The sequence below is a fragment of the Egretta garzetta genome, unplaced genomic scaffold, assembly GCF_000687185.1.
Source record: "Egretta garzetta isolate BGI_Z169 unplaced genomic scaffold, ASM68718v1 scaffold118, whole genome shotgun sequence".
Classification (NCBI taxonomy): domain Eukaryota; kingdom Metazoa; phylum Chordata; class Aves; order Pelecaniformes; family Ardeidae; genus Egretta; species Egretta garzetta.
The window spans coordinates 4,100,116-4,114,984 of NW_009260484.1; the positions used below are offsets into that span (position 1 = coordinate 4,100,116).

General features: G+C 46.8%; 1 protein-coding gene across 1 annotated transcript in view; it reads left to right on the plus strand.

The window, feature by feature from the left end:
- The window catches only part of DLL1 (delta like canonical Notch ligand 1), a 13,770-nt gene extending 10,097 nt beyond the window's left edge, over positions 1–3,673 (plus strand). Inside the window, 7 exon segments of the mRNA XM_035899694.1 lie at positions 508–568; positions 1,052–1,182; positions 1,326–1,495; positions 1,635–1,851; positions 2,573–2,834; positions 2,836–3,276; positions 3,394–3,673. Coding sequence (XP_035755587.1) covers positions 508–568; positions 1,052–1,182; positions 1,326–1,495; positions 1,635–1,851; positions 2,573–2,834; positions 2,836–3,276; positions 3,394–3,673 — 1,562 coding nt within the window.
- The last annotated feature ends 11,196 nt before the right edge of the window (positions 3,674–14,869 follow it).

Here is a 14,869-nt window from a genome sequence, read left to right on the forward strand (position 1 = left end):
CCCCCCCCCCCGCCGGCCCCATTGGCTCCGGGGCCGGGGTATTGTTGCAGTGGGGCAGCTGCTGGGAGAGAATAGACAATAGAGCAGCTGTCTTGCACTGGCACCCTGCACACCAGCTGTCCACTCTTATCTGCACACACACTTTCGGGGGATATTAAGAGGTGGAGCTGTGTGCATAGAATTGGAAAAAAGGACTTCTGACCCTCACTGGGAAGGGAAGGGGGGGGGTGAGGGGCTGTGAGGAAGGGAGCAATTGTGAGCCCTCTTTTGTCTGTGTGCAACTGTATTAAGAAGAATGCTCATCCCCGGCGATAAGTAAAGTGCCCAGTTACGGGGCGAGATCAATACTCCTGCAGACTCCAGAGATTAACTCAGCCGCGCTTAACTGCCCCGGCCTAGTAAAAAGGGGCTCGCTCCTCACCCGCAAGGTGCTCTTGGGATCGGACATGTGAAAGGGAGGTGTTTGGCCCCAGCGCTGATGTCTCTCCCCGCTTGGTTTGTTTACAGCGATTTGTTTGCCTGGATGCGATGAGCAACACGGCTTTTGCGACAAACCTGGGGAATGCAAGTAAGTTTTCCTACTCCCCCTCCTGCTCCCTTCTTTGTCCTTAACGCTGATGCTCTGGCATTAAGTAAACCATTGGTCATTTGAAGGGTCGGTTTAAATGCCTTTCTTCATCTTAGATGGTAACTTGAGAAATCCAGGTGATGCCAGATCAAAGTATTAATCTACAAGTCAAACATCAGTGCCATTAATATTAACCTAACGAGTTTGCAGTGGTGTATGTAAGGTTTAGCTGTTTGTTATTAGAGTAAACAAATTAACTACCTGGAACCGTGGCTCTATCTAAGGAAGTGGAAGAAATAGCTGGGACCGATGAAAGCTGATGCTACGGTTGGACTTGGTGACTTTCTCACATGAAGGATCACTGAGGGCTTTTAGGAAACTTGATCCCTGGCATCAGTGTGTTTGCGGAGTTTGCAATAGAGTTTCCAACTGTGAGAAGTCTAAATCTGATGAGACTTTGTTGTTGGCTTTTTTTTTTTCCAGATGCAGAGTGGGTTGGCAGGGGCGATATTGCGATGAGTGCATCCGATACCCAGGCTGCCTTCATGGTACCTGTCAGCAGCCGTGGCAGTGCAACTGCCAGGAAGGATGGGGTGGCCTTTTCTGCAACCAAGGTGAGCTCTCAGTCCTTGCCTGAGCATCTGCTTTAAAGTGCAGAAAGGAAGCAGCTGTTTCAGCTCACCCACCCCGTGCTAGCCTTGCGAAGCAGCAAGTATCCTGGCTGTCTTCTTTTTTAAAATAAAAATATCTTTTACAGACCTGAACTACTGCACCCACCACAAGCCCTGCAAGAACGGTGCCACGTGCACCAACACTGGTCAGGGGAGCTACACTTGTTCTTGCCGACCCGGGTACACAGGCTCCAACTGTGAGATTGAAATCAATGAGTGCGACGCCAACCCTTGCAAGAATGGTGGAAGCTGCAATGTAAGTTTGAGTTGCTTCTGCCATCTGAAACCCCAAGGGAGGCGTTAATGTCAGTTTTACTGATTTTTCAAAATCCCTTTTTGGATTTCAAAACAACTTCAGACAAATATTTTGACCATTTCTCCTTTCTTCCCTCCAGGATCTTGAGAACAGCTATTCCTGCACCTGCCCCCCAGGCTTCTATGGTAAAAACTGTGAGCTGAGCGCAATGACCTGCGCTGACGGGCCATGCTTCAACGGTGGGCGATGCACCGACAACCCCGATGGGGGATACAGCTGCCGCTGCCCACTGGGTTATTCTGGGTTCAACTGTGAAAAGAAAATTGATTACTGCAGTTCCAGCCCTTGTGCTAATGGTAAGGCCAAACATGCCGCGGTGACCTTCTAAAAGGGGACCATCCAGCTACTTTGGCTTCTGGTCTGGAGTTCATAACAAGGCCCCCTGATCAATCATGGTCCATGTCATGTCACTAGTTGACTTGGTGGAGGAACTGTACTTAAAAAGTAACGGTGTGGTTTGGGCCACTGCTGCAGATCGCATTTTCTCAAGGGGTGACTGCGGCCAGGTAACGTGGCCTGAAGCTTCATGAGTAAAAGTGTGGAGGTTTATACTTGCAAATGTTTACCTCCAAAGACTCTTTGAGGTCTGTGGATGCAAAATGCCATACAAGTGCTAAATACTATTGCTTGTAATCTGGTAACAGTAATCTTCCTGTTTTGATTAAACTAGTGGGGACTTTCTTTACTGCAGTCCTCCTCATTCATTGCCACTCAAACTCTGTAACGTGAGACTGTGGTGTTAACCTGATCTGGACGAGCTTTGTTGTCCAAGCTGAGCGAAATGTTAAAAAGGGGGTAGGATGGAGAATGAAAAATAGATCCGATTAACAAATACCTCCCTTAAAAAAAACCCGCACTTTTTATGGTGGGTCAGGCTTGGCAAAGGTTGAGCTAAGCCCTCAGAAAGAAAGCTTTCCTTGGCTGCCGGCTGCGGCGGTCGCCCCGAGAGCAGCAGGGGGGAGGCTGTTGGGTCTGGCTGCCCACCACTCAGCGCTCGTCCCCCTTGATGTCTTGCAGGAGCCCAGTGCGTCGATCTGGGGAACTCCTACATATGCCAGTGCCAGGCTGGCTTCACTGGGAGGCACTGCGATGACAACGTGGATGACTGCGCCTCCTTTCCCTGCGTCAATGGAGGGACCTGCCAGGATGGCGTCAATGACTATTCCTGCACCTGCCCCCCGGGATACAACGGGAAGAACTGCAGCACCCCGGTGAGCAGATGCGAACACAACCCCTGCCACAACGGGGCCACCTGCCACGAAAGAAACAACCGCTACGTCTGAGTACACGGAAGGCCAGAATGCCCAGTTCCCCTGGATCGCCGTCTGCGCCGGGATTATTCTGGTCCTCATGCTGCTGCTGGGGTGCGCTGCCGTGGTCGTCTGCGTCAGGCTCAGAGTGCAGAAGAGGCACCACCAGCCTGACGCCTGCAGGAGCGAGACCGAGACCATGAACAACCTGGCGAACTGCCAGCGCGAGAAGGACATTTCCATAAGTGTCATTGGTGCCACTCAGATTAAAAACACGAATAAGAAAGTAGACTTTCACAGTGACAACTCCGATAAAAATGGCTACAAAGTCAGATACCCGTCAGTGGATTACAATTTGGTGCACGAACTCAAGAATGAGGACTCTGTTAAAGAGGAGCACAGCAAATGTGAAGCCAAGTGTGAAACGTATGATTCGGAGGCAGAGGAGAAAAGTGCAGTACAGCTAAAGAGGTATCTCTCACATCTGAGCGCAGGGGGCAGCCTGCCTCTGGAGGGGGGGGTGTGCGTGTCTCATAGGTAGCGTGAAGCAGTGGCCATCTGACCTGTGTTGTCTCTTTTTGTCTGCAGTAGCGATACTTCTGAAAGAAAACGGCCAGATTCAGTATATTCCACTTCAAAGGACACAAAGTACCAGTCGGTGTATGTCATATCAGAAGAGAAAGACGAGTGCATCATAGCAACTGAGGTTAGTATACTGCCGGGCAGCTGGAACAGCAGAGAAAGGTCTCGGTGCGCAACCCTCATCTCACACGCGTCAGGGCGGCTAAACTCTTTTCCGTGGTGCCACAGGGATTTGTACCTGTTGAAATCCAGCCAGCTCAACTTTGTCGTGCTGCGGATGTTGTAAAGGCAGGCTCGGTGACGTGCTGCCGTGGGTGTTACGGGTGCGACGACTTTTGCAGACGAGGGTAGAGCAACGGTGTGGTTGTGGTCTGCTGATCTGCCCCTTAGCGTGCTTCATGAAGAGCCCACTCTTGCCTGGCGTAAAGACAGAGTCCTGACCCTCTGCAGCCTTACAGCCCTCTTCTTGCTCCCCATTAACCACTCCTGATCTCTGCTCCTGTTTTCTCTCACCAGGTGTAAACCAGAGGCGATACGGCAAGGTGGTTGTTCAGAACAATTTCAGAGGAGACGTGCCCCGATGAATGCTGCTGAAAGAGGAATGGGAGATAGATTCCTTCACTGACTGCTGCTGAGAAACTAAATTCAGGCTTGAGCTGGTTCTCTACTGAAGTTAGCAAAGTGACTGCAAAATAAAGAAACAAGATGGACACCAGGCAAGGGTCTGTGTTCAAGGATTACTGTTGCACTGCCTTTTATGAATTTTATCATTGCACTATGGTCAGTTGCTTTTCTATATATATTTAAATGAATGGACTTAATTACTACATAAGAAGCATGCACTGCCTGAAGTGTATATTTTGGATTCTTATGAGCCAGTCTTTTCTTGAATTAGAGACACAAACACTGCCTTTATTGTCTTTTTTGATACTAAAATGTGTTTTTACTAGGTGAGAAAAAGTGTGTTATTTTTTTGAATCTGTAAAAATATTTTCATGATAATTGTAAAGCTTGAGTATTTTGTGATGTTCATTTTTTTATAATTTAAATTTTTTGGTAAATATGTACAAAGGCACTTCGGGTCTATGTGACTATATTTTTTTGTATATAAATGTATTTATGGAATATTGTGCAAATGTTATTTGAGTTTTTTTTACCGTTTTGTTAATGAAGAAATTCATTTTTAAAATATTTTTCCAAAATAAATATTATTAATGATAACCAGAGTGCTATGTTTATTCCATAACCAATGATGAACAGACTGAACCTTGCAACCAGGCATCTGACAGGCTTTTGTGGACTCATGGGTGGATGGGGTAGGACCAAGACCTATCACAAAGACTGGGGAACAACTTATTCTGTGTAGACCCCCCTCTTTCCCCTCTTAACCTTCTTAACTGTTGACCCCACAGTTGTGCTCGCTCTTACCCCAAAGTCAAAACCTTGAGTAATGTTTGCTCAGTCATGTTGGGTTGAGTATATATAAACACATATGACATCATTTCCCAAGGAAGAGCAAAGCAAGTGCGCTCCATCGCAATCCAGACGCAATCATCATGACTCAGCTCTTCCTTTCTTGTAATGTCAAACACTTGCCTGGAGTGCAGGGGAGTTGGGGACACCCAGGGCATGCCAGTGAGGGCCCCCAGCTCAGGCCCTTGGTGTGAGGTCCCCCCGTCACACTTGCCGGGGGGTGGCACTTCCCTCTGCAGGGAAGGGTGACATGAATTGACTGGTGGCCACAACTCTCCTGGCTATGATAGTTCTCTGAAGCATTAGTTTCATCTTTGGTTTCCACTCTGCCCCTGGTGCCTGCTGCTGTCATATCTGCCCCTAGCTTGGTCCCTAATGCTCAGGCAATTTCCCCAATTTCATTTGCCCTAACTAGCTCTCCTTCACGTTGTGCTGTGAGTTAATTAGCAGAGGCCCTTCAGAAAGAAGCAAAGTGTTCTTCCACCTCAGGATAAAAAGGAAAACATAGGAAATAATTTCCTTTTTGCTCTATTAAAGCTGAACCCCAATCATTCTGGGCCACTTCCCGTAGCTTCATAGAACTGATGAAAATCCTCTGTCCCCATTTGCTTCAGGGAAGGGGGATGCTGTCCTAAACACAAAGAGTGGGATAGCAGATATAATCAAGCACTTATTCCAGATGGTGATCTATATCTATAAAGTATATACGTGCTCCCATTGTTTTAGTGTATGTAAGTAGATGAATGGCTGGAACTGCATTTTGGTGTAAGGTTGATGGAAAACTCACACTGGCTGCAGGGGCTTGGCTGTCTATAAGGCATTCTCGTGAAGCCAAACCTTAGACAAGATCTACCAACTCACTTCTCATGAAGTGATCCGGCAGGGTCATCCCCTTCCTTTGTCTCAAAGTGTCTTTTTAGGGAAAGTTTTCATAAGGAGAGTGGTGTGAGGTATTAAAAACCAGCCTGTCAGTGATGGTCTGAACAGCGTTTTCAATCCGAGCAGTACCATAACAACCTGCCAATAACCAGTCAGTGCATGATGTATCAAATGAGGCACAACGGTGTGTGTGGTAGCAAGTGTTCAGAGCAACATAATCTCACAGACTGGACAAACAAGTGAGCCTTGGTAGGTTTTATTGCCATCTCTGTTGCTGATTTGCTCTTCGGCCTTGGGATAATCACTTTATTTCTCTCTGTTTCCTCTTCTCACCAAGCTTTTTGGAGCCGGTTTGTCTCTTACAATGCACTGCACTTTCAAAGTCAGTGCCGTGATCTCAGCTGGGCCCTCTGAATGCTGCTTCTGTAGAAACAGCAGTAATGAGCGGAAGGTCATTGGTGGCCACGTGCCTCTGTAACGTCAGGTCTTCAGTGCTACAGCAAGTACTACTTTAATACGGTGCCAGGTAAAGGTCCAGAAAAGCACACAGCTCCTTGCTCTTGTAAAGGGGCACAGCATCGGCATCTACCTAACTTTGCTTAAAAATAAAGCAGCTTTGGAAAACTCAGTCTGTCCAAGTGTTTTGGAACAAGTGTTAATTACCAGAAGCACTGAGCTTGCTGAGTGATGGAAAACATACTGTGGGAAAAGAGAAGGTCTTGTCCTGAAGCACCTTCTGAAATGATGGCTACGCAGATGAGCCCAACAGCTTCTTCCATTTCTGTCATGGGGCTACTGCCACATGAAGGATTTACTTCTTGTACAGGATTACTAAGTCCCCCAAACCTGAGTGCTCATGTATACAGGGGCTCTTGGTGAACAGAGCAGGTTTGAGGCATGCAGTGCGGAGCACTGGATCCACGCTCTTCACCTTTAGCATCCGGGCCTTTCTGGGGGAAAAAAATGGATGATCTAGGCAGGGGGTGGAAGTCATGCGCATGTTTGCTTGAGAGAGAGGCGGTGGCACATGCTGGTGCCAAGCCGTGTGTGCCGGCAGTGCACACCACGGGCAAGGGGCAGCGGGGTTGCCTGCCTGCCTCGGCCCCGACAGGGCAGCGCTTGCTCGAGGATGGGAGCTCTGCTGCCAAAAAGCGGCAGGAACCTCCCTGTCAGCAGGGTCTCCAAAAGGCCTCCTCGTTCTAAAACGAGAGAAGAGCCTGCCTGGGGAGGCCATTTAGCCAGGACAGCTGAGAATTCAGGGCCCGATCCAAAGCCCATTAAAATTAATGGAAAGACTCCAACGAGCTGCAGAGACGCATGGCACCGTGCCCCTCCTGACACAGCACATCTCCGGCTCTCCCTGGGGAAGCTGCATGAACCGATGCAACGTGTGTCCCCGTGGGCATGGGATGAGAAAGCCCACGGCTGGTCTAGCCAGGTCTGCCCCCTGGGCAACTTCTCCCCCTGGTCCCAGCCTGGGAGTTGGACCAGGACCTTGGGGACCTGGGGCCCCTCCTCAGGCTGTCACTGTGGCATCGTCCCTTCATGCCCCCACCTCCACCTGCAGCGGCCAGGGAGGGCTTGGCCTCATCCGGTGCCAGGTCTCAACAGGGTGACTGGAAAGGACGCCCCTCAGTCCACGCCTCTGCCTGCAAGGCTGTTTCTCTGTGGCAAGCAGAATTTGCAGGCTTGGCACGGACAGGACCTGTCAGGAACGTAGAGGCGCTGAAACAGCAGTGGAGGTCAGCAGCAGGGAGTTATTAGCTGCCCTGTCTGTGGAAGGGGACTTTTTAAGCAAGGTGTGTCACAGTTTTCTGTCCTGGTTTTGGCTGGGATAGAGTTAATTTTCTTCATAGAAGCTAGCACAGTGCTGTGTTTTGGATTTAGTACTAGAAGAATGTTGATAACACACTGATGTTTTTAGTTGTTGCTAAGTAGTGCTTAGACTACTCAAGGACTTTTTGAGTTTCTCCTGCTCGGCCAGGTGCATAACAAGCTGGGAGTACAGCACAGCTAGGACAGCTAACCCAAACTGACCAAAGAGCTATTCCATACCATATAACGTCATGCTCAGGGGGGTTAGTTGGTCTGTCGGGGGGAGGGTGATGGCAGCTCGGGGAGAGTGATTGCTGCTCGGGACGGGCTGGGCATCGGTCAGCGGGTGGTGAGCCATTGCATTGTGCATCACTTGTTTTATATATTCTGTATATTCTCTTACCATTATTATTATTACTATTATTATTTTCTCTTATTAAACTGTCTCTATCTCAACCCTAGGCTCTAACCTCTTTTTCTTCCCGATTCTCTCCTCCATCCCACTGAGGGAGGGGGGAGTGAGTGAGCAGCTGCGTGGTGCTTAGTTGCCAGCCAGGTTAAACCACGACACTTTCGAAATATAGGAAGCTTTGAGTTCAGACAGCATGTCTTAGGTTTAGTTGCAAGACACGAGTTTGTAGATTGCTTTAAATGGGTATTTGTGCTTACTTTGTATGCAGTTCAGGAGGACAGCCTGGGCGTCAGGAAACTTGGGTACTATTCCTGGCTCCACCACAGACTCGATGTGTAACCTTGGGAGAGGAAGGATGGTCTTGTGGTCAAGGAGTTGTGGAGGGACTCAGGAGGGCCCCCTTCTATTTCCAGTGCTCCCTCCAGACTTCCTGTGCAACCTTGGACCTGTGTCACTTAATCTTTCCAGGACCTTAGGAAAATGGGGGCCTCCTGGTTGTGCTAACGGGGAGAAGGTCATCTGCGCTTGTGAGAGGATACCGTGGTGGTGGGGAATGTTAAAATACCCTCCAAGGCGAGTAAGGCTATTTCCTATCTCTGCATGTCAGATTGCTTGTCTGCGAGGCGGCGAGCTATTTTTGCAGAGTGCTTTCAGACGCTTGCATGGAATAAAGACCCCCATCACAATTGAAACATCCATCATCTCAGAGAGGATACACAAACCCCGTTCTGGCAGCAGGGAGACGAACTGGCGGGGCGAGGGTGGCAGCTGCGGCGGTGGGAGTACGGGTGTGCAGGGGGGACGTGATGCAGCGGTGTGCCCACCGCGCCCAGGAAGGGTGACACAGGTGGTAGCGTTTATGTGGGGGGCCGCAGTGCCACCAGCCTCCTCTCACAGATCGGCACCTGCAATCCAGGTCTGTAGCTGTCTCTCTGCTGGAGCAGGCTCTCTTCCAGTAAAACCATTTTGCAGGTAGAGATGCAGATTAATCTCAGCTTGGGACTATGAGGGACAAGGAGGAGAGCTTCAGAAATGATACAGATGGTAATTATCCACTGGCAGATCCTGGGAAACCTCCCTGTTGTAAGGATCTAACACCCAAAGTCATATATTTCAAAGAAAATGACCTGAGAACTACTTCTAGGCCAAATTCCAAACTGAGTAGTGATCTCTCATGATGCCTGACATCCACTTGTGTCAGATGAACGGGGAGCCTCTCCATTCCCTTCCCTCCTCAGGAGCCACTTTTTTCACCTGACTGTTAAGACCTGGTTCTCTGCCTGTGTCTCTGCTACCTACCATGCAAGTCAGAGAAATCAAGAACCTGGCTGGAGAAGACCCAGTGTGCCCTACGAGGCAGATTTTCAAGTGAAATGTGGGGTCTGCTGTTGTGGAAACACGACGGCTGATCCTGCTGCCTGCAGTGAGGCAGGGGTGGACGCCAGACCCACTGCTGGGGCAGGGAGAGGGGGGAGATGTGGCTGGAGGTCACAGCATCCTCCTGACAGGTTGGCTTTTTTTTCTTAGGAAGCAGCACCCCTGGTCTTTTCTCCTGCTGCTGTGGCCTCATCTGCACCAATAAATTCAACACTGCTGGGGCTGCTCTCTGGTCCTGCAGCCAGTCAGTATGGATGGGACTGTGGCCAGGGTGTTTAAACTGCCTTGCTCTCCCAAACCGACTGCTATATCCACATCGCCTGTGGGGGACGGTTCCTGCTTTGTGCCTAGGAACAGCTCGAGACACTGCTCACTGCAGGGGCAAAAGCTTGACAGGGACCACAGTAGCAACTCAACAATACAGATGATTGTGCTCGAGAGACCAGGAGCTGCTTAATTTCCCAGCACAGGTGTACCCAGAGCGCCTTACTCCTCGGTGTAGGCGAGGAACTCTGGTTGTCAGCTATGGGGGTAACTGTGAGGGTCAGTGCAGTCTCATGTCACCTGCTAGGGGCAACTATATAGACTGCCATTGCTTACTTTAAAGCTTGCTCTGTGCATGGGTTATATATGACCGGGGTGATTTTTTGTGCGATGTGAAACTACACCAGCCAAATAGCCAGTGTGGATGCAGCCGCATTGAAAGAAAGGTCACGTACATCACTGCAGATACCTTCTCTTCCTGTGTTTATTTATCTCAACCATGCTAGTAAAAGCAACTTTGTACCACTGTGCTCTCCAGAGCATGGCTGTGCGGCTATAAAGATGCAGGTATAGCTCAGAAAAGACATGGCTGTTGGGACAAGGCTTGAGCGCGTACAGCTGCATGGGCGCAGGGCTGCTACTTGGTGTGCCTATCTCCATGGGGTAATTTCCCAGTGGCCTGAAGGCTGAGCAGGAGACAAGACCAGGACAGGGGTGTCCTGTGTTATCCTTTTTCACAAGAAACTGGAATTTTGTCTGGACAGCACTTTCTGTGGGCACGGACAGAGCAGATAGCCAACTCTGACCAGCCCTTAGCGCAGGGAGGGCACGCCAGTATTTTTACAAAGGAGATTTTCAGTGGGGAAACTGTTTTTCAGCTGTGGTAAACTGAAATACCCTCTTGAAAAGCTCCTATGAGTTTCACTTTCTTTGTGAAGCAAGATAGCAAAATGACAAGTAAGTGCTTCCCGTCAGACAGCAAATTAGCTGAAAACTTCCTTTCTTTTTCTTTTTTTGGTGGTTTTTTGTTCGTTTGTTTGTTTCCAAATATAGAATTGATCTGGGAATGTTATCTCATTAAAAAGTTGTATATTTTACTTTTGATTTTGCTTTAGAATGTGAACGTCTTTAAAGATAAGTTCTCCTTCTCACCTCATCTTCTGGCCCTAAGTAGCACTTTAGTGGCCTGAGGAAGGTTGTATTTAACATAAGCAAACTGCAGGATTTGGCCATATGTCAGAAAATCCATTTAATGGTAACCTGCACAAGGGAAAACTGGTACCCTCAAGAACAACTAATTATGCGGGGCACAAAGCGTGATGAGATATGAACGCCTAGCATAAAAGGCTAATAACTTTGCCATTAATATAAAAATAAATTCAACCTCTTCAGAGCATTTTCAACAGGCATAGAGTCAAAATAGAATCAATCATAGAATCATAGAATCGTCTAGGTTGGAAAAGACCTTTAAGATCACCAAGTCCAACTGTTAACCTAACCCTGCCATCCCACCACTAAACCATATCCCTAAGCACCTCACCTATCCTTCTTTTAAATACCTCCAGGGTAATAAATAAAAACTGAAACAAAAATTGTACAGAGGAGAATCAGGCCTCCAACACTTGAATCCAAGTTCGCATCCAAGATAATTTGGCTGTTACTTGTGCGCTTTTCTTTTCAAGGCATGAAGAGATTTTCCTTTATGAGGTTTTTCCATACATGCAAACACGGGTGTTTACAAAGGCCACCTGTCTGAAAAATCTAAGCCCCTCGCTTTGGTCTGGTTTTACCTTGGTTTGAATCAAAGGGCCCGTGGAATTCTCCATTGCCCTGCTGTGGTGATGGTTTGACACAGCTGCTGCTGCTGCCGCGATTGCGGGTGTCTTTGGAAAAGTCAGATCCCCGGCGCTCCCGCTCAAAGCGAGAGGGATTGTTCAGAGAGAAAAACTAACATAGAATGACTACATACTGTGCTGGTCATAGCCTGTATCTTAATTTTCTTTCTTCTTTCTGTATCAGTTTAAAGAAAGGAACCGTGAAAAATGTATGATGTTGTGTAAGTTCTTCTAATTGACTTCAGGAAGCGTTATCTGGGGTGGCAGTTGTGAGCACACAAACTCGGCAGACTTATCTGCGTTATCTAATTACCAGACTATAAAGTTCTGCTGACATTTCCTTTTGATAAATACAATACACTGCTTTCTTTATCTATCTGTATTAAAGAAACAATGTTCTCCTAAATCCAACCCCACGCATATGCTTTTTACTAAAACAACGTTACAAACCCCAAGACTAACAGAAATGTTGCCACAGCTTCAACAGTCCTAAATGAAAACAGTGGCTTTCTGATGAAAGACATTATCTAACGGTGGTAGGAAACCACCACAAATCTCAATGTTTAAACTGTGAATAAGCATGAAACAGATTTGAAAGATATTTATTAAGCAAAAAGAGAGAGCTGGAAAAAGAAGAAGGAAACAAAGAGCTGCAACATTACAGGTATGCTTGCATTTCTTCACTGCTGCTGCTGCTGCGTTTAACTACGTGCAGAAATCCAGAATCATAGAATCGTTTAGGTTGGAAAAGACCCTTAAGATCATCGAGGCCAACTGTGAATCTAGCACTGCCAACCCCCCCACTAAACCATGTCCCTAAGCACCACGTCTACACGCCTTTTGTGTTATATATTATTTTGCGTTATATATTAGTGTTTACTGTTAGGGTTTCAAACCGAGATTGCCAGAGATGGCTGGACTTTCAGAGCTCACCTCTGCATGTGCACAGGAGGGTTTTGGATGATTGTGGAAAGCAGGACTTCCCGCACCAAGCTTTGGTGCTGGAAGCCTGCAGGTAACAAAAAAAAAGGGAAGGTGCCTCTAAACAATGCTGGTCGCTGTTTGACCTCCTCTGTTTTCCACTGCTATGTGAGGAGAGGTTTGGGTGCCTCCTGCACTGGGAAGGGAAGGGTCAAGAGTTGGGGTGGGTGCGAGAAGAGGTAAGGCATCTTTTTTCCTGGGGAACCCTGCTCCAAAAACAGGGGTACGGAGGCTCCAGCAGAAGACAAAACCATCGCAGAAACATTATGGCACCTTTAGCACTGAAGTCCCAGCTTGTAGGCCCTCTGAGTTTCCATTTGCCTCAGTGAGGATTAGGCATGGGGGGGCCATGGTGGTTGGGAATCCTTTGGCACCTGTACATGCCCCACAGTTGCTGTGTGCCCCTGCCCCTGTGACCAAGCAAGCAGGGCGTACTGAAGCCTGGAGGCAGCACAAGTATTCAGCAAAAGACAGGAGATGTGCAGTGCCTTTTAAACCTGCATTTAGAATAAAGAAAGAACACACAAGTGAAAAAGAAAAACTGCGAGACCACGCTGGGGTAAGCTGTAAACACCCATTGTAGATCAAACGTAGCCACCAAGTTCTGGGGATGTTCCAAAGAGCACTTTTCTAACAGATAGATAGAAAAGATACCCATTTCTGTCAGAAATGCTAAACGAAGTGTTAATGACTGGAATAAATAACAGGTGCTGGGAGCAGCTGTTACTGATTAATGACTTGTCTTTTTTTAAATAGGTTTTCTGTTGGGGGAATCAGAAGTTTTCAGTAATGCTCCATTGTCAGACATTTGAGGAAGGTTTTTTCCTTTTTCTAATAAATTGCTCTCTCATTATTTCTAAGGCAAAACAGATTCAAGAATCAAACTAAATTAATATTTGAGTTTCAGACCATCAATAGTTGAGGAAAATCCAAACTACAGTGCTTCTCAATTGCACAAATGACTTGCTTCCTTTCCCTGCTTTCTTTCTGCCCATTTTTATCTTGTGTTCTCTCACATTTTCCTTTTTATTTTTTCTCTCTTTACCTCTCCATCTCCCTCTTGTTGTTTACTTGAGGTATCTGGAGATGGTGGTTCCAATACCATGTATATTTGGCCTTGAAGTTGTCTTTTTATAAGCATATGAGGGATGATGAGATTGAATGTTACACGAAAGACTGGCACTATTGCCATTTTTCAATGGTGAAGCAATTTAAAAGTCATTGAGGACACCTAAGTGAAAACATCTGCTCTGTGCCTTGGGGCCATCAGAGAAGCAAACAAAATAGTGTGATGGAAAACTATGGAAAATACAGTAATAATTATAATTATGTTTTATTTAATAATTCAATTCTTATATGCATCTAAAACCACTTCAGAAACAATGGCAAGTACCATAATATCCCATTTTTCAGCACAAAAATGAAGGTACAGGGACCGCTATCCTGGCTCCTTTGAAGTCAATGGCAATGCTGGTATTGATTCAGATGGAGCTAGGATTTCTGACAGAAATCTGGGTCACCCAAGACTGCCTTTCCAGTATTCTAGAGCCCCATGTCCCTGCATCCTAAAATGGACAGAGCCACAGTCAGTTCCTGTCCCTGCATTTTGAAAAAGGTAGGCTCAAAACTAATGGACTGCAGAGATTGACAGTGGAGGCGATGAGGCCTATGGAAAGGCTTCCATGTCATGACAAAACACTAGGGTTTCCTTACTAAAGGGTATGTAAAGATGGAACATGACAATACGTAGAACAGTGACTTGACTTCTCCTACTTGCTTGCTGGAAAAGGCCAAGATAAGAGGACTTGAAACTACAACATGTAGTTCAGCAGTGGAATTTAGTGCCTATGAAAAATTTTGATGTCATTTCAAGAGTTTTGCATGCTTTATAAATGTACCGTTGTTCATATCAGTAGTGAGGATCTCTACAACTACATTAGAGACGATAAATAATAGAATACAAGCCTTAATATGCTGAAGCATAACATTACCTTACCTGGGACATGTCATGCATTACATAGTCTTCCAAGGCTAGTTGCTGCCCTTACTGTTCATTAAAAATCTTCGTCTTTTTCTTTTAAAGTGACTTTTAAAAACCATCACCAAAGACAAGATGCAGTATTAAATAAACACAGTGATTCATTCTGGTTTAGAGACAGAGCTGTTGAGATTTGCTTCCCCGCTGTCTAGGAGTTTTCAGAAACTCTGGCTTATTTTCATCTGATCTTGGTTTTCATTCGTCTGAAGATAATGTTAAAAACAATGCTATTGTGCTATGACTTCCATGTACCGAGCTCCTTAATTATCTTTGCTCATATATGGAAAACATACTTATTTTCCAGTGGAGCCATAACTGGTAGAGAACACAGCACTACTCTGTACAACACCAGTTACCTTTGACAGATTTGAAAAGAAAAGTGGACATAACTCTAAATATGAGGGAAAG